Consider the following 22804-nt stretch of genomic DNA (forward strand, 5'->3'; position numbering starts at 1 on the left):
CCTACTTCTCTAGGATTCCAATGTAGACTGGTGACCAGCTGAGTCATCCAACTTCACGTACTGAACAATTCTCATATTCTTAGACTTTCCATCATGAGATATCTACTGTTGGACCGGATAAACAACAGCCAACAAGCCTAGCCCTAACCTATGGAGTTTGAACAGATTTACATACATATTATTATCACTTAGACTTCTAATGTTGACCTCAGTCACCTGTATCCAGGTCTCTCCTGTGGTTATTGAATTTATTAACTTGGGTGACCTTGATTATAATCCTGGCGACATCAGTACAGAATCGCTTTACAATCATTCCTGAATTTTTGCCTTAAGCACACATTCTGCCCTCGCCAAAATTGATGCCACCGTGAGAATGGGCAATCATACCATAGTGACTACGTTCCTTCTGTGGGGATTTTCCAGTTTCCCAGAACTGCAGAATCTACTCTTCATTGTGATTCTCCTCTCCCATGTGATCATTCTCCTAGCAAATGCATTGATCATGGCAGCCATCAAACTCAACCAGAACCTTCACACCCCCATGTACTTTTTCCTCTTTGCCCTGTCATTTTCAGAAACCTGCACCACTATGGTGATTCTTCCCCGAATGTTAGTGGACTTGTTATCAGAAAGCAAAGCCATCTCACTCCCTGAGTGTGCCACACAGATGTTTTTCTTCTTTGGGTTGGGAGGCAATAACTGCTTCATCTTGTCTGCCATGTCCTATGACCGTTACACTGCCATTCACAACCCCCTGCATTATCCAATCCTGATGACTCAAAAGATCTGCTTCCAGCTCATCATGACCTCTGGTGTACTTGGATTCTCAGTTTCTCTGTGCATTGTCATCATAATATTCAACTTATCTTTTTGTAACTCCAACATCATTCAGCACTTTTTTTGTGACATTGAGCCTGTGGTCTCCCTTGCCTGTAATTACACCTTTTATCAGAAAATGATTCTTCTTGCATTCACTGCCTTTGTTTTGGTGGGCAGCTTTATTTTGATTATGGTTTCTTATGTCTTCATTGTGACAGTAGTTGTGAAGTTGCCCTCTGCCAAGGGAAGATATAAGACTTTTTCCACTTGCTCTGCCCACTTCACTGTGGTTTTCATACATTATGGATTTGCTTGCTTTGTCTACTTGAGACCCAAGAACAGTGACTCTTTCAGGGATGACACACTGTTGGCAGTGACATACACGGTTCTGACACCTCTGCTCAACCCCATCATTTATAGTCTAAGGAACAAAGACATGCAGACAGCTCTGAGAAAAGACATAGGCAATGTAATCAAGATTTTCCCAAAAATTATAAATAAAAGATCTCAAAAGACTTGAAGATGCATAAGATGTTAGGGGGAAATGATATATTTACTGATTAAAATTGTTATTTAGTGAGAAAAGCTATTGTTTTCTGTTTTATTATTTTTCATTTTTGAGACAGTGTTTCACTATGTAGCTTTGGCTGGTCTGGAACACATCATGTAGACCAGGCTGATGTTGAGTGCACACAGATTGCCTGCTTTGCTAGAAATAAAGGCATGAGCCACCACACTCAAATTTTATCCATTATTTTATAATTGCCAGATCTGGTCCCATTTTACTCTTCTTACTACAAAACTCAATGACACCCATAAATATTTATATATGTGTATATATTGTATATGTAGAAATACAATACATATACATACTAGACATATAAAACAAACTTCGTGATGCCATAGTTTCCTGTGATTGGCCTTGAAAGAAAAATTATGTTTAACAGAAAAACAATGAGGACAAAGAGAAGAAGGGAAAGAGGGAAGGGAAAGAAGAAAGAAGAGGAGGGAAATGAGAAGATGGAATAGGAGCGGGGAGAAGGTAAAGGGGGGAGGGAAGGGGGAAAGTAGAAAGATCATAATTATTAATACATATAAAACATATAAATGTTGAGTGCAAAGGATAAACAGATAAAGTGGAAGAGAATGACCTTAAAAATAACTTTATGAAAATGATAGAGGCCCTCAAAAAGTATATGAGAAAATCCCTTAAAGAAATGGAAGAAAAAAACCCAAAAAATACAGGAAATTAAAAATCTCTTAAAGAAAGCCAAGAAAAAGCAATCAAACGGATGCAGGAAAAAATTCAAATAGTTGAAGACCTAAAAACTGAAATAGAGACAATAAAGAAAACACAAGCCGGGCGGTGGCACACACCTTTAATCCCAGCTCTCAGGAGGCAGAGGCAGGCGGACCTCTGTGATTTCGAGGCCAGGCTGGACCGAAAGCCTCCAAAACAATACAGAGAAACCCTGTCTCATAAAAACCGAAAAAAAACCCCCACAAACTGAGGCAATGTTGGAAACAGAAAAGCTGGGTAAATGATCAGGAACTACAGATACAAGCATAACCAACAGAATACAACAGATGGAAGAGAGAATCTCAGGTGCTGAAGATACACTAGGAGAGACGGAGAGACAGATTCATTGACCAAAGATAATCTTTTTTTTATATTTTATTTTCCAGTTTAAATTTAGATAAGAAACGAGGTTGCTTCACAAGTCAGTTCCAGGTCCCTCTCCCATTCCCTCCCCTCCTCCCGTGCCCTCCCCCCAACCCCCCCCCGTTATCCCCTCATTGCCCCAGGGAGGGTGAGGCCCTCCATGGGGGTGTCCATAGTGTGTCATTTCATATAGGGCAGGGCCTAGGCCCTTCCCCAAGAGTTCAGGGTGAGAGTGCACCTCACATTGTTCTATGGGAGTCCAAAGTCCGTGTGTATACTTGGGATGGGTACTGATCTGCTGCCCAAGGCTCAATAGATTCCCTAGGCCAACTCCACTCTTAGGCATATATCCAAAAGATGCCCATTCATACAACAAAGATGTCTGTTCCACTATGTTCATAGCAGCTCTATTTGTAATAGCCAGAACTTGGAAGCAACCTAGATGTCCCTCACCTGAAGAGTGGATAGAGAAAATGTGGTACATCTACACAATGGAGTACTATTCAGCAGAAAAAAGTAATGGAATCATGAGATTCGCAGGCAAATGGATGACACTAGAAGAAACCATCCTGAGTGAGGTAATCTTTTTTTTTTGGTTTTACAAGACAGGGTTTCTCTGTATTGTTTTGGAGGCTGTCGGTCCAGCCTGGCCTCGAACTCACAGAGGTCCGCCTGCCTCTGCCTCCCGAGTGCTGGGATTAAAGGCGTGCGCCACCACTGTCCGGCTGACCAAAGATAATCTTAAGTCCAACAAATGCCTACCACAAAAAATCCAGGAGCTATGGGACATTGTGAAAAGACCAAACCTAAAAATAATAGGTATAGAAGAAGGTGAATAAACCCACCTCAAAGGTGCAGAAAACATATTCAACCAAATCATAGAAGAAAAAATTCCCGACCTAAAGAAAGACATGCCAATGAAAGTAAAAGAACCTTACAGAACACCAAATAGAGTAGACCACATAAAAGTCCACTTGCCACAAAATAATCAAAACCCCAAACATACAGAATAAAGAAAGAATATTAAGAGCAGCTAAGGAAAAAACCAAGTAACATATAAAGGCAAACCTATCAGAATTACACCTGACTTATCCATGGAAACTTTGAAATCCAGAAGGGACTGGATAGATATTCTACCAACACTAAGAGACCATGGACTCCAGCCCAGACCACTATACCCAGCAAAGCTTTCAATCACTATAGATGGAGAAAACAAGATATTCCATTACAAAACCAAATGTAAACAATACATATCCACTAATCCAGTCTTACAGAAAGTTCTAGAAGGAAAACTCCAACCCAAGGAAGTTAACTACTCCCAGAAAACATAGGCAATAGATAATCCTACTTTACCAACAGCCAAAAGAAAAGAAGGAGTGGAAATCCACACACAATTCCACCACCATCACCAAATGTTAAACAAACAAGAATGAAAAATCAATGGTAATTAATATCTCTCAATATCAATGGTCTTAACTCACCTATAAAAAGACACAGGCTGCCAGAATGGATACAGAGACAGAATCCATCCTTCTGATGTATAAAGAAACAAACCTCATCTTCAAAGACAGATAGTACCTTAGAGTTAAGGGCTTGGGAAAGATTTTCCAATCAGATGGACCCAAGAAACAAGCTGCGGTAGCAATTCTATTATTTAACAAATTAGACTTTAAGCTAAAATCAATCAAAAGAGATGAAGGAGATCATTTCATATTCATCACAGGAGAAATCAATCAAGACAATGTCTCAATTCTGAACATCTATGCCCCAAATACTAAGACATCCACATTTATAAAAGAAACATTACAAAAACTCAAATCACACACAAAACCTCACACACTTATAGTGGGAGACTTCAAAACCCCGTTCTCACCACTGGACAGGAGGACCTTCAGACAGAAACTTAACAAAGAAACAAAGAAACTAATAGAAGATATGACCCAATTGGGTTTGCAGACATCTATAGAACATTCCATCCAAACACAAAAGAATATACCTTCTTCTCAGCGCCACATGGAACCTTCTCTAAAATCGACTACATACTTGGCAACATAGCAAACTTCAGCCCACCATACTTTAAAGTTAGAATTCAACTCAATGCGATTTCTCTAAATCAGGAACAATACAAGGCTGTCCACTCTCTCCATAGCTCTTCAATAGTCTACTCAAAAGTTCTAGCTAGAGCAATAAGACAACAAAAGGAGTTCAAGGAGATACATACTCAAAAGGAAGAAGGCAAGCTTTTTACTTCTATTTTTTACAGATGATAGCTTACATAAGTGACCCAAAACACTCTACCAGGGAACTTATAGAACTGATAAACACCTTCAGCAAAGTGGCAGGATACAAGATTAACTAAAAAAAATTCAGTAGCCCTAATATATACAGAAGATAAATGGGCTGAGAAAGAAATCAGAACTCTTTATAATTGCAACAAACAACATAAACAACATAAAATACCTTGGGGGTGTAACACTAACTAAATAAGAGAAAGACTTGTATAACAAGAACTTTGAGTCTTTTTTTAAAAGCATTGTAACTATTTATTAGAATAAGAGGTTAAAAACCTAGTTTATAGCCTAATATTGCAAATTCTTTTCTTCAGTTATATTTTTAAGGGAGCAATTAACAATGTTAAATATTGCATTTTATGGGTCCAGCATATTTGATATGTACATTTTTTGATGTTAATCTGTGTCTTTATTTTTTTCCTCTTTTTTGTTTATTTGGCACGGGTTTTTTTTTCTGTATTGTTTTGGAGGCTGTCCTGGAACTTGCTCTGTAGACCAGGGTGGCCTCAATCTCACAGAGATCCACCTGCCTCTGCCTACTGAGTGCTGGAATTAAAGGTGTTCACCACAAATTCCTGGCCCTCTTCCTTTTTAAAATTTAAGTTAGAAACAAGCTTGCTTCACATGTCAATCCCAACTCTCTTTCCCTCTCCTCTTCCCCCGCCCTCCCCACCAGTCCTCCCAATCCCCCACCCAATCTCCATTCTGATCCCCAGAGAGGATGAGGCCCTCCATAGAGGATCTCCAGAGTCTGTCATTTCATCTAGGACAGGGTCTAGGCTGAGAGATCATCCCTCATTGTGGGATGGGCAGCCAAAGTCCATTTGTATGCCAGGTATAAATACTACCCAAGGCTCCATAGATTACCTAGGCATCCTCACTGACACCTACATTCAGGGGTTCTGGATAAGTTCCATGCTGTCTACCCATGGACTCATACAGCCACTTTGGAAATCAGTATAGAGTTTCCTCAGAAAAATGGGAATCAGTCTACCACAAGACCCAGCAACTCAACTCTTTTTTTTTTAAATTAATGGCAAGAGCTAAGACAAATAAGCCCATCCTTATGGGCTTTCTTAACCTAGCCCAAAGGGACCACTTGCTGGGACATTCACTAAAGTAATCTTTTTTTTTAAATTTTATTTTCCAGTTTAAATTTAGAAAAGAAACAATGTTGCTTCACAAGTCAGTTCCAGGTCCCTCTCCCATTCCCTCCCTTCCTCCCGTGCCCTCCCTCTCCCCCCCCCCCGCTCCCGTTATCCCCTCATTTCTCCAGGGAGGGTGAGACCCTCCATGGGGGTGTGCATAGTGTGTCATTTCATATAGGGCAGGGCCTAGACCCTTCCCCAAGAGTTCAGGGTGAGAGTGCACCTCACATTGTTCTATGGGAGTCCAAAGTCCGTGTGTATACTTGGGATGGGTACTGATCTGCTGCCCAAGGCTCAGTAGATTCCCTAGGCCTCTTCACTGACACCCAGATTCAGGGGGTCTTGATCAGTCCCATGCTGGCTTCCCAGGCTAATGCCTGGGATTCAAGAGTTAACCTTTGTCTGGTCAGCTGTTTCTGGGGGTTAAACCAGCCCAGTCTTAATCCCTTTGATCATCAGTCCTCCCTCTCTGTTACTGGCTTTCTTGAGTTCAGCTCAGTACTTAACCAAGGGAGTCTGCCTCTTCTTCGATCAGCCACTAAATAAAGTTTCTGTTTCCCAGACTCTCTGGCCATAGGATTGTAGGCTGGCACTCCCCAGATCTATGTCTAAAATCCATATATGAGAGAGTACATGCCATGTTTCTCTTTTTGTGACTGGGTTACCTCACTCAGGATGGTTTCTTCTAGTGTCATCCATTTGCCTGCGAATCACATGATTCCATTATTTTTTTCTGCTGAATAGTACTCCATTGTGTAGATGTACCACATTTTCTCTATCCACTCTTCAGGTGAGGGACATCTAGGTTGCTTCCACGTTCTGGCAATTACAAGTAAAGCTGCTATGAACATAGTGGAACAGACATCTTTGTTGTATGAATGGGCATCTTTTGGATATATGCCTAAGAGTGGAGTTGCTGGGTCTTGTGGTAGGTTTATTCCCATTTTTCTGAGGAATCTCCACACTGATTTCCAAAGTGGCTGAACCAGTTGGCACTCCCACCAGCAATGGAGGAGTGTCCCCCTTTCACCACATCCTCTCCAGCATAAATTGTCATTGGTGTTTTTGATTTTAGCCATTTTGACAGGGGTGAGATGGTATCTGAGAGTTGTTTTGATTTGCATTTCCCGGATGGCTAAGGATGTTGAGCACTTTCTCAAGTGCCTCTCAGCCATTTTAGACTCCTCTATTGAAAACTCTCTATTTAGTTCTGCAGCCCACTTTTTAATAGGGTCCTTTGGTGTTTTGGAGACTTGCTTCTTGAGTTCTTTGTAAATTTTGGAGATCAACCCTCTGTCAGATGTGGGATTAGTGAATATTTTTTCCCATTCTGTGGGCTGCCTTTTTGTCTTGGTGACTGTGTCCTTTGCCTTACAGAAGCTTCTCAGTTTCAGTAGGTCCCATTTATTAATTGTTGATCTTACTGCCTGTGCTACTGGTGTTATGTTCAGGAAGCTGTCTCCTGTACCAATTCGTTCAAGGGTACCACCCACTTTCTCTTCTAAGAGGTTCAGTGTGGCTGGATTTATGTTGAGGTCTTTGATCCATTTGGACTTAAGTTTTGTGCATGGCGATAGACATGGATCGATCTGCATTCTACTACATGCCAGTCTCCAATTATGCCAGCACCATTTGTTGAAGATGCTTTCTTTATTCCATTGTATATTTTTAGCTTCTTTGTCAAAGATCAGATGTTCGTACGTGTGTGGGTTAATACCCGGATTTTCAATTCGATTCCATTGGTCTACCTGTCTATTTTTGTGCCAATACCAAGCTGTTTTCAGGACTATAGCTCTATAATAGAGCTTGAGGTCAGGGATGGTGATGCCTCCGGACGTTGCCTTGTTGAACAGGGTTGTTTTGGCTATCCTGGGTCTTTTGTTTTTCCATACAAAATTGATTATTGTTCTTTCAAGGTCTGTGAAGAACTGTGCTGGGATTTTAATGGGGATTGCATTGAATCTGTAGATTGCTTTTGGCAGGATTTCCATTTTTACTACATTGATCCTACCTATCCAAGAGCATGGGAGATCTTTCCATTTTCTGAGGGCTTCTTTAATTTCTTTCTTTAAAGATTCAAAGTTCTTACGATACAGGTCTTTCACTTGTTTGGTTAGCGTTACCCCAAGGTATTTTATGTTGTTTGTGGCAATTGTAAAGGGTGATGTTTCTCTGATTTCTCTTTCAGCCCTTTTATCATCTGTATATAGTAGGGCTACTGATTTTCTTGAGTTGATCTTGTAGCCTGCCACTTTGCTGAAGGTGATAATCAGCTGTAAGAGTTCCCTGGTAGAGTTCTTTGGGTCATTGATGTAAACTATCATATCGTCTGCAAACAGTGAAAGTTTGACCTCTTCCTTCCCAATTTGTATCCCCTTGATCCCCCTTTGTTGTCGTATGGCAATAGCTAGAACTTCAAGTACCATGTTGAAAAGGTATGGAGAGAGTGGACAGTCTTGTTTTGTTCCTGATTTTAGAGGAATTGCGTTGAGTTTCTGTCCATTTAGTTTGATGTTGGCTGTTGGTTTACTGTATATAGCTTTTATTATGTTTAAGTATGTCCCTGTTATCCCAGATCTCTCCAAGACCTTTATCATGAAGGGGTGTTGGATTTTGTCAAAGGCTTTTTCAGCATCTAGTGAGATGATCATGTGATTTTTGTTTTTCAGCTTGTTTATATGGTGGATTACGTTGATGGATTTTCGTATGTTGAACCATCCCTGCATTCCTGGGATGAAACCTACTTGATCGTGGTGAATGATTGTTTTGATGTGTTCTTGGATCCGATTTGCCAGTATTTTATTGAGTATTTTTGCATCAATGTTCATGAGGGATATTGGTCTGAAGTTCTCTTTCTTAGTTGTATCTTTGTGTGGCTTGGGGATCAAGGTTATTGAAGCCTCATAGAAAGAGTTTGGCAAAGACCCTTCTGCTTCTATTGTGTGGAACACTTTGAGAAGAATTGGTATAAGCTGTTCTTTGAATTTCTGGTAGAATTCTGCACTGAGGCCATCTGGACCTGGGCTTTTTTTGGTTGGGAGACTTTTGATGACAGCTTCTATTTCCATAGGGGTTATAGGTCTATTTAAATTGCTTATCTGTTCTTGATTTAGTTTTGGCAATTGATAGCTGTCCAGGAAGTCATCCATTTCCTTTAAATTTTCGAATTTTGTGGAGTACAGGTTTTCAAAGTATGACCTAATGATTCTCTGGATTTCCTCAGAGTCTGTTGTTATGTCCCCCTTTTCATTTCTAATTTTGTTAATTTGCATGTTCACTCTCTGCTGTTTGGTAAGTTTGGACAAAGGTTTGTCTATCTTGTTGATTTTCTGAAAGAACCAACTCTTCGTTGCGTTGATTCTTTGTATTGTTTTCCTGGTTTCTACTTTATTGATTTCAGCCCTCAATTTGATTATTTCCTGGCGTCTACTCCTCCTGGGGGAGTGTGCTTCTTTGTGTTCTAGAGCTTTCAGCTGTGATGTTAATTCTCTGGTATAACTGTTCTCCTGTTTCTTCATGTGAGCATTTAGCGCTATGAACTTCCCCCGTAGCACTGCTTTCAAAGTGTCCCATAGGTTTGGGTATGTTGTGTCTTCATTCTCATTGAATTCGAGGAAGTCTTTAATTTCTTTTTTTATTTCCTCTTTGACCCAGGGATGGTGCAGTTGAGCATTATTCAATTTCCATGAGTTTGTAGGTTTTCTGCAATTTGTGTTGTTGTTGAATTCTAATTTTAAGGCATGGTGGTCTGATAAGATGCATGGAGTTATTCCAATTTTTTTGTAGCTGCTGAGGTTTGATATGTTGCCAAGTATGTGGGCGATTTTTGAGAAGGTTCTATGTGGTGGTGAGAAGAAGGTATATTCTTTTTTATGTGGATGAAATGTTCTACAGATATCTGTTAATCCCAGTTGGGTCATTACTTCTATTAGCCCTTTTGCTTCTTTGTTGAGTTTCTGTTTGGTATTCCTGTCTAGTGGTGAGAGTGGTGTGTTGAAATCTCCCACTATAACTGTGTGGGGCTTTAGATGAGATTTAAGTTCTAATAATGTTTCTTTAACGAATGTGGATGCCTTTGTATTTGGGGCATAGATGTTCAGGATAGACACTTCATCTTGGTGGGTTTCACCTGTGATGAGTATGTAATGACCTCCTTCATCTCTTTTGATTGATTTTATTTTAAAGTCTAGTTTGTTAGATATTAGGATTGCTACCCCAGCTTGTTTCTTGGGTCCATTCGATTGAAAAATTTTTTCCCAACCTTTAATTCTCTGGTAATGTCTGTCTTTAAGGGTGAGGTGTGTTTCCTGTATGCAGCAGAAGGAAGGGTTCTGTCTTCGAATCCAATCTGCTAGTCTGTGTCTTTTTATGGGTGAATTAAGGCCATTAATATTGAGGGATATTAATGACCAATGATTGCTCATCCTTCTTCGATTTGTGATGGTTGTTGTTGGTGGAATTATGTGTGGAGTTTCACCCCTTTGTTCTTTTGGCTGTTGGTAGAGAGAGATTCTCTAATGCTTATGTGTTTCTGGTTGTAGTTAGCTTCCTTGGGTTGGAGTTTTCCTTCCAAAATTTTCTGTAGGGCTGGGTTAGTGGACACATATTGCTTGAATCTAGTTTTGTCATGGAATATCTTGTTTTCTCTGTCTATAGTGATTGAGAGCTTTGCCAGGTATAGTAGTCTGGGCTGGCCTCCGTGGTCTCTTAGTGTAGGTAGAATATCTATCCAGGACCTTCTGGCTTTCAGCAACTCTACTCTTATACCCAAAAGATGCACATTCATATAACAAGGACATCTGTTCCACTATGTTCATAGCAGCATTATTTGTAATAGCCAGAACCTGGGAGCATCCAAATAACCCTCAACTGAAGAGTGGATGGAGACAATGTGGTATATTTTCACAATGGAGTACTACTATTGGAAAAAAAAAACGATGGACTCTTGAAAGTGGCTGACCAATTGATAGAACTAGAAGAAACCAACCTGAGGTAACCCAGTCACTCTTAAAAAGAGAAGCATGACATGTACTCACTCATATGGATTTTAGACATAGAGCAAAGGATTACCAGCCTGAAATCCACACCACCAGAGAAGGTAAGAAACAAGGAGGAGCCCAAGAGAGACATACATGGTCCCCTGGAGAAGGGGGAAGGAACATATCTCCTGAGAGCCTTCATCTGATAGCTGATGGAAACAGAAGCAGACACCCACAGGTAAACACTGGGCTGAACTCCTGGAATCCAGTTACAGAGAGGGAGGAGTGATGAATAAAGGGGTCAAGACTAGGCTGGATAAACCCACAGACAGCTGACATGAACAGGGGAGACCTCATGGAACCCAGAGGAACCTATCAAGCTGGGAAACCAGCATAGGATTATTCTTGACCTCTTGAATGTGGAAGTCAGTTTGGAGGTCTGGTTAATTTATGGAGCCTCTGGTAGTGGATCAGTATTTATCCCTAGTATGTGAATGGACCTTGGGATCCTACTCCACATAGAGGGATACTCTCTCAGCTTAGACACATGGCAGAGGGCCTAGGCCCTACACCAAATGATATGACAAAGATCCCTCATCGAAGGCCTCACCCTCCCTGGGGATTAAAAAAGGGGATGGCATAGGGGTTGGTGGGGGACAAGGGAGGAGGGATGGGAGAGGGAACTGGGATTGACTTGTAAAACAAGCTTGTTTCCAATTTAAATTATAAAAAGGAACAAAAACTTACCCAAATTATAAATAAAAAAACCCAAAGCAAGCAAGCAAACAAACAAAACACAAGGAAGAAAAAATTCTAGACCAGCAAATCAAAAGAGGACACACACACACACACACACACACACACACACACACACACACACACACACACCCTACTACCACCACCATTACAACAACAACACAATAAAACAACAGCATAAACAAATACTACTCATTGCTAACTCTCAACATCAATGGTACCAAATCACTAGTAAAAATACACAGACTAGGACCAGGGAGAGGCAGGCAGAAAGTGAGCCAGACCATGTGTATCCTGACTGACTCGGGAGATCCAGAAGACACCAGAAAATGTAAAGATCTCCCATGCTCTTGGATAGGTAAGATCAACACAGTAAAAATGGCAATCTCACCAAAAGCAATCTACAGATTCAATGCAATTCCAGCACAATTCTTCACAGACCTTGAAAGAACAACTCTCAACTTTATATGGAAAAACAAAAGACCCAGTTAAGCCTAAACAACCCTGTTCAACAGAGCAACATCCGGAGGCATCACCATCCCTGACTTCAAGCTCTATTATAGAGCTATAGTAATGAAAACAGCTTGATATTGGCACAAAATAGACAGGTAGACCAATGGAATCGAATTGAAAACCCTGATATTAACCCTCCCATGTATGAACACCTGATCTTTGACAAAGAAGCTAAAATTATACAATTGAAAAAAGAAAGCATTTTCAACAAACAATGTTGGCATGTAAAAGACTACAGATATATCCATGTCTATCACCATGCACAAAATTTAAGTCCAAATGGATCCAAGACCTCAACATAAATCCAGCCGCACTGAACCTCTTAGAAGAGAAAGTGGGCGAGTACCTTTGAACGAATTGATTAATCTAAAACATTACCAGTTCATTCACACATGCCAATACATGTTTCCAGTTCTACATTGACTGCTGTCTTCATAATCATTTTATTAAGCCATTAGTTACTGGAACATAAACAAAATAACCATTCCCCATCATACTCACTACAAGTTCTTGGTGTTTTCAAGAGAGTAACATCAGGGCATTAGGGTATGCCTAGATTCTATAGACTCCAATCAATGACTTTGGTTGATGGTCTCACAATGATTTTTGACACTTCTCATGTATGTTCTCTCCTTTCAGTCCATCACTTAGTGTACACTTTTCTTGGCTTCATCTCTATGAGGAACACGAAAATGACAACACTCTTAATTTCCTGGTCATCTGTGCCCACACTTTCCCTAATACCTTCTACCAAGCAGTAAACAGTTATTAGCTCTTGATTTTGAAAAAAAAACATCCGTAGCAACAACCACTGATGAACTGTAAGGAACAAATAAAAATAAATCACACACACACACACACACACACACACACCACTTTCTCAAGAAATAGAGTCACCTTCCACTGTCTTATTTTTTTACTTTTTTAAAAAAATTATTTTACATCTCAACCAATGTTCTCCCTCCCATCCTTCCTCTGACCCCCCTCACCTCCTCCCATCTCAACCCCTATCCACTCATCCTAACAGGTGAGGGCTCCAATGGAGAATCTACAAAGTCTGGAACTTTAAGTTGGGGCAGTAGCACCTTCCACTCTCTTAAACTAAGAAGAAATGAGACCATCAGAAGAATTTCATTTCTCACTTCAGATTTCACCTTTTGCAGCTCTTACTATGATTTCATACATCTCATAATGCAGAGATAAGCAGTGAAGCTACTTTTGCCACTTGGATGCCTGTCACAAATCTCAGAGATTAGTCTCATAATTTAAGTAGGTGTTTTATGCATTCCTTAAGGGTGGGGTTTAGAACACTCAAGGTTTTAATGAGAGTTCTAGGGACACTGTCAATAATTATCTTGAGACTGCTTTAGATACTGGAAATTATGTGTTTATGGGGCTTTCATCCAATGTCCTATCCACCCAGGACTTTCTAATTCCTTAGATGTGATAGGAACTTTCTCACTTTATTATTATTTCTATGAACATCTGAAAATGATTGAAGATAAATTTGGTAAAATATCTAGGGGTACAATGTATTCTCTGCATTTACCTATTGCATTTTATTTATGACTTTGGAACTTTGCCAAGTCCTTCAGACTTCTGCTATTGCATTTACATGGTAAAGGCATGAGTGTTATGAGACTGTTGCCTAGAAAACAGATGAAACTAGGCAGGAATAGAAGGAATGCGTAATATAATCCATGTCATCCATTTCTCATAAGGCAACTTCATTGAGAAGATGTTGCTTATAGAGAAAAATTACTTTAATACAAATCCCTGCTTAGTGCCCTGACATTTATTTTTCCTGTAAATGGGTTCTAAATGCCCATTTTAATGCCCATCTTAACATCAAATTCTTTATCACTGATGATACTATAAACCACATCTTATCTTCAATATTTGTTCTTATAACTTCAGATCTTACAGCAAAATGGTCAATGCATTATTCTGAAAAATTTAACAAAAGGGCTGAGAAGATAGCTCAGACTGCAAAGTGTTTTATGCACAGGCCTGAGTGCATTAGTTTGATGCCCAGCATTTGTGAGAAGAACCATGTGGTGGCCCCTGCTTGCAATTCTAGCACTGAAGAAGCAGATGCAGGAGGTTTCCTTGAGTTCACTGGCCAGCTATCCAAGCCTACTTTAATATTTCCAAGCCAGTGAGTGATCCTGACACCCTTCCCTCAAAGTGGATTGCTCCTTAGCAATAATGTCCAAGGTTGCCCTCTGGTCTGCACACACACACACACACACACACACACACACACACACACACACACACACATACACACACACATCCATAAACACAAACATATACCAACACACTCATGCAACTAAACTAGGCTTATTTTTAAACAAACACACAGCAAATAAATGTTTAAAGCACTCATTTTATAAATGAAAATTGAATTTAATTTTAACTACTACAGAAAAACAAAATTATACATGGCTATGGGATGTTATGTGATCTTTTGGTACAAATATATAATGTGTGCAGTATATAATATCTAAACATAGGTATTTTCTGAAACATCCATCATGTCTTTCCCAAAGGTAATTATCATTTCTATATAAACATGTCATACTTGATCATGTCTATCTTACTTTCTCTCTGTGATACCCCTCTTCTCTCTCTCCTACCTCAACTCTTCTCAATCCCTAATAGTCCCTCTTCAATTTTCAAGCCACATTTTTTATAATTTCATATAAGCCCACTCCCCAAGGTGTGATGCCATGCTCAGCCTTAAAGGGTGGCAGAGGAGCCTGGCCCTGCCCCAACCTATTGCTCCAGATTATGTTGACTCCTCATGGGAGCTATTATCCATGAGAAGGAGTGGACTTGGGGTGGGCTATGAGGGAGGTGGGGAATGGGAGGAGGCAATGGGGGGCGGGAGGAGGGGTGGGAGAGAGAACTGTAGTTAGAATGCAAAATGAGATAAAAAAATAAAGATGGAAAAAAAGAACAGATACTACACTTGACATTAGCCAAAAGGCCAAGAAGTGATGATAAATATTTTAAAGACTGAATAATAATAACAGGGTATATGTACAGCATTTTTCTTTATCCATTTTCTGCTGATGAGTATTTTGACTGGAGTTGTATTTTGGCTGAATAGTGGTACAGTAAAGTTACTTATACAAGTGGCTGTTGTATGACGGTTTGCTTCCCTTTGAATAAATAGTTTGAAGCAGTATGGTGTTGTGGGATGTCCTGTATGCTGCGAATATGTGTTGCTTTTAATGTTTGATGAATAAAGCTGGATTGGCCAATGGTCAGGCAGAATAGAGTCACGCAGGAAATACAAACAAAGATGTAGAGTAGAAGGCAGAGTCATGGAGAGGCCATATAGCATCTGGGGAAGCAAGAGGTGAGGTAACAGGCCATGAGTCTCATAGTAAAATATAGAATAATAGAAGTTTGCTAATTTAATTGTGGGAGCTAGTTAGTAATATGTTTGAGCCACTGGCCAGACAATTATAATTAATACTAAGTCTCAGAATGATTTAATAAGCAGCTGTGGCAACCAGCAGGCAAGAGAGAAATTGGTCCAATGGGACTGGGCTAGACAGAGAAAAACCTCCAACTACAGTATGGATAGATCATAAAGTAGTTGAACAAATATAAAGAACTCCATACTATTAACAGTAATGGTTATGCAAGCTTACATTCTTACTAACAATATTAAGGATTTTAAATTTCTGGATATCCTCACCAGCATTTGCTACTATTATTATTTTTGATAATAGATACCCAGGTTTGGTGAGATGAAGTTTTGACTTTCATTTCCTGATACAAGCATTCCTGCATTCATGTATATATATATATATTTTTCTATTCTTTGAGATAAGATATTATTGTGTAGCCTAAGCTGGCCTCAAACTTGCTGTGTGGCTCAGCCTGGACTTGGGCTTATAATCTTGCCTCAATGTCCTGAGTTTTGGATTACAGGTGTGTAATACAATGACTGCCTCTGTGCTTCTTTCCCATGTCTATATTTTCATTATTTTTAAGTTAATATATCTTGATTGTGACATTTCCATACATATATAGTCATATATTTTGCTCTTTTTATGATTTAAGTGTTTTTTTATTTTTCAGTTTAAATTTAGATAAGAAACAAGGTTGCTTCACAAGTCAGTATATATATATATATACATATATTTTGCTCTTATATGACATGAAATATATCTCAAATATATAGGTATAGGAGTAAATATGGTGTTTATTTTTCTGAATGGCTTATTTTACTTGATACAATGATCTTAGGTTTAATCAATTTTTTCAGGGGGGAAGAATGTGTTTATTTGGCTCATACTTCTTTTTTATTTTAATTTTAATTAGAAACAAGCTTGCTTCACATGTCAATCCCAGCTCCCTCACCTTCCCATCCTCTGCCACCCCTCACCAACCTCCCCAACCCCACGCCAATACCCATTCTGCCTCCCAGGGAGAGAGAGGCCCTCCATGGGGGATTTCCAAAGTCTGTTATATCATCAAGGGCAGGGCCTAGCCCCTGCCACATGTGTCCAGGATGAGAGAGTATCCCTTGATGTGGAATGGGATCCCAACATCCCTTTGTATGCCAGGGATAAATACTGATCTACTACCCCAAGACCCATAGGTTGCCAAGGCATCCTCACTGACACCCAAATTTAGGGGGTCTGGATCAGCCCCATGTTGACCTCTCAGCTATCAGTCTGGTGTCCATGAACTCCCCATTGTTCACAACATCAGCTTCTGTGGGATACACCAGCCAGATCTTGACCCCTTTGCTCATCACTCCTCCCTCTCTGCAACTGGGTTCCAGGAGTTCAGTTCAGTGTTCAGTTGTGGGTGTCTTCTTCTGCTTCCATCAGCCTTTGAATGAAGGCTCTAGGATGGCATATAAGGTAGTTGTCAATCTCATTACCAGGGAAGGGCATTTAAGGTAGCCTCTCCTCTATTGCTTAGTTTGCTTAGTTGGTGTCATCCTTGTAGATCGTGGAAAGCTCACTAGTGCCAGATCTTTCCGTACACCTATAGTGAATCCCTCTATTATGGTATCTCTCATCCTTCTCTCCTCTATTCTTCCCCAACTCGACCTCCCTGCTCCCCCATGTTCTTCTCTCTCCTCCTCTTATCCCCCTCTCTATTTCCCAGTTCCCTCTCCCTTCCTCCCACACTTCCAATGCTTTCAGGAGATCCCGCAGGACCCATTCCCCTTCTCTGGGGTACTCTGCATATCTCCCTTGGGGTCTTCCCTGTTTACTAGATTCTTTGGCAGTGAGATTGTAGGCTGACACTCCCCTGATCCTTGTCTAAAATCCATATATGAGTGAGTACCTACCATGTTTGTCTTTTTGTGAGTGGGCTACCTCACTCAGGATGATTTCTTCTACTGCCATCCATTTGGCTGAAAATGTCAAGATTTCATTGTTTTTTTTTTCTGATGAATAGTACTCCATTGTGTAAATGTCCCACATTTTCTCTATCCACTCTTCAGTTGAGGGCATCTAGGTTGCTTCCAGGTTCTGGCTATTACAAATAATGCTGCTATGAACATAGTGGAACAGACATCCTTGTTGTATGAGTGTGCATTTTTTGGGTATATATCTAATAATGAAATTGTTGGATCTTGTGGTAAAATGATTTCCATTTTCCTGAGGAATCTCCATACTGATTTCCAAAGTGGCTGTAAGAGTTGGCATTCCCAGCAGCAGTGGAGGAGTGTTTCCCTTTCTCCACATACTCTCCAGCATAAACTCTTATTGGTGTTTTTGATCTTAGCCATTCTGACAGGAGTAAGATGGATTCTCAGAATTGCCTTGATTTATATTTCCCTAATGGCTAAGGATGTTGAGCATTTTCTTTTCTTTTTTCCAATATATTTTTTTAATTTAAATTAGAAATATGCTTCCTGAGCCGGGCGTTGGTGGCGCACGCCTTTAATCCCAGCACTCGGGAGGCAGAGGCAGGTGGATCTCTGTGAGTTCGAGACCAGCCTGGACTACCAAGCGAGTTTCAGGACAGCCTCCAAAGCCACAGAGAAACCCTGTCTCAAAAAACCAAAAAAAAAAATGCTTCCTTCACATGTCAATCCCAGATTCCTCTCCCACCTCTCCTCCCCAGCCCCTCCAGCCCTACACCCAATCCCCAGGAAGGCTGAGGCCCTCCAGGGGGGAACTCCAAAGTCTGTTATTTCATCCAGGGCAGGACTTAGGCCCTCCCCCATGTGTCCAGGCCGAGAGAACATCCCTCCGTGTGGAATGGGTTCCCAAGTTCATTTGTAGGCTATGGTAAACACTGATCTACTACTCAAGGCTCCAGAGATTTCAAGGCCTCCTCACTGACACTACATTCAGGGGATCTGGATCAGTTCCCTGCTGGCCTTTCAGCCATCAGTCTGGAGAGCACTTTCTTAAGTGCCTCTCAGCCATTTTAGACTATTCTATTGAGAATTCTCTATTTAGTTCTGTACCCCACTTTTTAATGGGATCTTTTGGTGTTTTGGAGACTTGCTTCTTGAATTCTTTATAAATTTTGGAGATCAGTCCTCTGTCAGATGTGGAGTTAGTGAATACCTTTTCCCATTCTGTAGGCTGCCCTTTTGTCTTGTTGACCATGTCCTTTTTATATATAACTAATTTCTTTCTTCTTTACAGAGTAATAAAATTTTACTGAGCAAATATATCATGTTTTCTTAACTCACTCATCTGTGAATAAACCTCAAGGTGACTTCATGTCTAGGCTACTGTGCACATTTCATCAATAAACATGAGGATGCAAGTATTTCTGAGCTTTCTGACTTAGAATCCCTTGAGTTTGTACTGGAAAGTGGCATTCATGGATTATATGGTAGTTCTACATTTTAAATATTGTATGTGTGTGTGAATCTCTGAGAGAGGGGATAGAGAGAGAGAAACCTACAAAGTGTATGATAATTCCTTTCCCCATGTCCTCTCCAACATTTGTACCCACTTATTTTCTTTATAATGGGTTCCCCATATCATTTTTATTCTTACTACCCTAATAGGTAAGACTACTGAACACACTTCTTTTTCAAAGTCTTTTTTGCAGTTTTTATTATTATTTTAAGAAATGCTTGATTTTTATTGTGTAGATCACCTGTTTTTGTTTGTTTTTAGTTCTTTATGGATTTTAGATATCAATCCACTCTTAGATGTATAAGGGTCAGAATGACAGTACACAAATTATTTGAACTCTTCTATTTAATGAAAAATGAGAATAATAAAAGCATCTACTGTAACATCTGTGAACATTCACTATGTGTAAAATGATTAGCATAATTATTGGTATAAAGGGATATTATTGACAAGAATATTGGTTGTAATTATTGTAGTGTTTATCAACCCAACCTTGCAATAGCAGGGCTACAAGGGATTCTGAAATTAGGATTAGCAAGAGAAGTAAGTGCCACTGAGTCTTTGGGCTGAAGAGTTAGTGTTCTGCCATGACCTACCTACACCAAGGGAGCCACTCAGATGTGACAATTTAACTATATTTCCATTGTTGGAGGAATCTAGGTCATTTTAAAATTATAATTCTTCATGCAATTTTAAGACATTCATGCTCTACCTTCCTATACAGTGGTGGAAATGTGTAAAACTTTTTGTTATTTAAAATTCCACTTTGTATGAAGTTCCACTCCATGCTCCCCTGGGGTACTTGATGGCATATGTTAGAGATGACAATTCAAAATACTTAGTGATAAAGATATTGAATGGATGAAATTAGGTTTAGCTTTTATATTTGAAGATTAGCAGTGTTTACTTCTCATAAATATCCAAGTAAACTTGAAATTAATTCTTCATAAGAAAATTTGTTATATTATGATGTAGTAAATATGAAACAAATCCTACATGGCTATGCTTGAACATCTAGAGAGAACAAAATAATGAGTTGACCACTTGAGAATTGACAGGATCTTGGAGACTTAGTTGGTTTTGCCTGTAAACTGAATCTCTCAGTATCTACCACATAAAAGTATGTTCTATGACACTTCAGAATTCACATATGAATTTTTAGCATCTTCAGAGATTTATCCCCAAAGGAGGCGAAAGTAAAAATATAACTACATAACCACCACAACTTTTACTTTTCCTTGAAAGATGAATGAGTTCTTATTTCAAAAGGTAGGACTTTGGCTTTTGGCAAGAATCTGACTGCCTGATTTTTATTTATCATCTTAGAAAAACTTCAAGTACTCACTCAGCCACAGTGCTAAAACGTCAGGTGTAATCAAGCAGTCAGTGATGAACCACTTTATCTGGGTTGCTCTGTTTCTACCATTAGTTTAATGAGATGAAGCAGTTTTAATCAGAGTGCCAGGATCCCTGCTTACCTACCCATAACAGAGCAAGTCATACTTTTCAACATTATCTAAATGTGTCACTGTTAAAAAAGTTGAATGGCTTGGGGCATTTACTGATACTTAAGGATTCAAGTATAAGATTTAAAAGTTTTTAAAAATTGTGCATAAAAATACTTTGCTTAGCAAAAGCTACTATATTGAATGCATTACTTATATGCTTAAAACAACATTGTTTCAAGTTATAAAAACACAATTAGAAACAAGTGTTACAGCAGGCTGTCATTTGGCTTGAATAAACCTTTTTTAGTTATGTGTTGATTACTTAGCATGTTTTCACAGTGATGTGCATGTATATACCGAATTATTTGGTAAAATATTTACTGTTTCGAATATATGGAAAATGTAACAAATTTACACTAGATAATTTTATTGATAACTTAAATTCCTGTCTATTTGGTTTGAAATATTGATTTTATTTATGTGGAGAATTTTACACAATATCTATTTTAAAATCTCTAAGATTTTTTGATTACTTAACTGTATTATTATGTAGATGTTAAGTAGTTGGGTGCAGATAGCTTGGGGATCTAATTCAGCTTTTACTGGTTATTATGTAGCCACATTCAAATTAGAGAATTTCTTTCAAAGTTATTAAAATAATATATTTCACAATGAAATATTTTATGTAAAACAAAACACATTTAAAAATACTGAGATTTCACAAATCACCTATTTGTATCTATGTGTAATCCTAGTTAATACTGTTTAAGGATCATTTAAATTATTAGCTGCTATCTGAATATTTACTAATAAACTATACATTTACATTTTATAATATACCCAGCATTTATTTCTGTTATCCTTACCTATCTTATATTTTCATACTTTGCTTAAAGATGTATTTGGTTAAACAATATATCATAAAAAGAAATAGGTAGGTTATGTGAGGGAAAGTTTTTAGGTGATTGTGCTAAAGAACTTTAAAATTATAGAGGGTCTTATCCCTGCAGGCAAATAAAGATGGATGTTTGACATCTTTGAACATGTATTGTATTATTTGTGTATTAAAGAAAGTGAAACTACCCATTTATAACTCCCTTCTTGTAATGTCCCCATCACAGCTCTTTCTGGTAACAGCTATACCATCCCATGGCTTTCCTGGATGATGGGAACCATACTGCAGTGACAGAGTTCATTTTATTGGGATTGACAGATGACCCAGTTCTCAGAGTCGTCCTCTTCATTATTATCCTGTGCATCTACCTGGTGACTGTGTCTGGGAACCTCAGCACCATCCTTCTCATCAGAGTCTCTTCCCAGCTCCATCACCCCATGTACTTTTTTCTCAGCCACTTGGCTTCTGCGGACATAGGCTACTCATCTTCTGTCACACCCAATATGCTTGTCAACTTCCTGGTGGAGAGAAATACCATTACCTATCTAGGGTGTACGATCCAGCTTGGCTCAGCTGTTTTCTTTGGGACAGTTGAATGTTTCCTTCTAGCTGCCATGGCTTATGATCGCTTTATAGCAATCTGTAGCCCACTGCTTTATTCAACAAAAATGTCCACACGAGTCTGTGTCCCGTTACTTATAGGATCTTATACTGGTGGCTTCCTTAATGCTTCCTCCTTCACCTTTTCCTTCTTTTCTCTTCTCTTCTGTGGACCAAATAGAGTTAATCACTTTTTCTGTGACTTTGCCCCATTAGTAAAACTCTCATGTTCTGATGTCAGCGTCTCTGCAGTTGTTCCCTCATTCACAGCTGGCTCCATCATTGTGGTGACAGTGTTTGTCATAGCCATCTCCTACATCTACATCCTCATCACTATCCTGAAGATGCGCTCCACTGAGGGTCGCCACAAGGCCTTTTCCACCTGCACCTCCCACCTCACTGCAGTCACTCTGTTCTTTGGTACCATCACATTCATCTATGTGATGCCCAAGTCCAGCTACTCCACAGACCAGAACAAGGTGGTGTCTGTGTTCTACATGGTAGTCATCCCCATGTTGAACCCCCTCATCTACAGCCTGAGGAATAATGAGATAAAGGGTGCTCTTAGGAGACAGATAAGCAGAAAAATACTTTCTTAGAGACATCTATTATTTTGAAATACTTGATATAGTAAGAATGGCTCCTTGATATAGTATTAAAGTGAGTGTGCTGATTGACAAAGTTTGATGATGTGTTAGCATGTGAGGAGCTATTCAATAAATATAGGGCTTCAAATTTTATAATGCATAGGAAACTAAATGATTCTTTGATAAATAAAATATTTTTAAAATTAAGGGCATAAATATAAACAGACAAATATTGATTGCTA

At 39.3% G+C, this 22804-nt stretch overlaps 2 protein-coding genes across 2 annotated transcripts; both read left to right on the forward strand.

The window, feature by feature from the left end:
* Window positions 1-373: 373 nt before the first annotated feature.
* On the forward strand, window positions 374-4447 carry LOC101824882 (olfactory receptor 10T2-like; the record flags this gene model as incomplete). The annotated part of the gene is made up of 2 exons (XM_005075709.2): window positions 374-1332; window positions 4432-4447. Coding segments are annotated over exons 1-2 (975 nt in total), but the record flags the coding sequence as incomplete, so codon positions are not given.
* Window positions 4448-21625: 17178 nt separating this feature from the next.
* On the forward strand, window positions 21626-22574 carry LOC121134726 (olfactory receptor 502). The gene has a single exon (XM_040733261.1). The coding sequence runs from the start codon at window positions 21630-21632 to the stop codon at window positions 22572-22574; it is 945 nt and encodes a 314-aa protein (XP_040589195.1). The 5' UTR covers window positions 21626-21629.
* The last annotated feature ends 230 nt before the right edge of the window (window positions 22575-22804 follow it).

The sequence above is a fragment of the Mesocricetus auratus genome, unplaced genomic scaffold, assembly GCF_017639785.1.
Source record: "Mesocricetus auratus isolate SY011 unplaced genomic scaffold, BCM_Maur_2.0 Super-Scaffold_4256, whole genome shotgun sequence".
NCBI classification, from domain to species: Eukaryota; Metazoa; Chordata; class Mammalia; order Rodentia; family Cricetidae; genus Mesocricetus; species Mesocricetus auratus.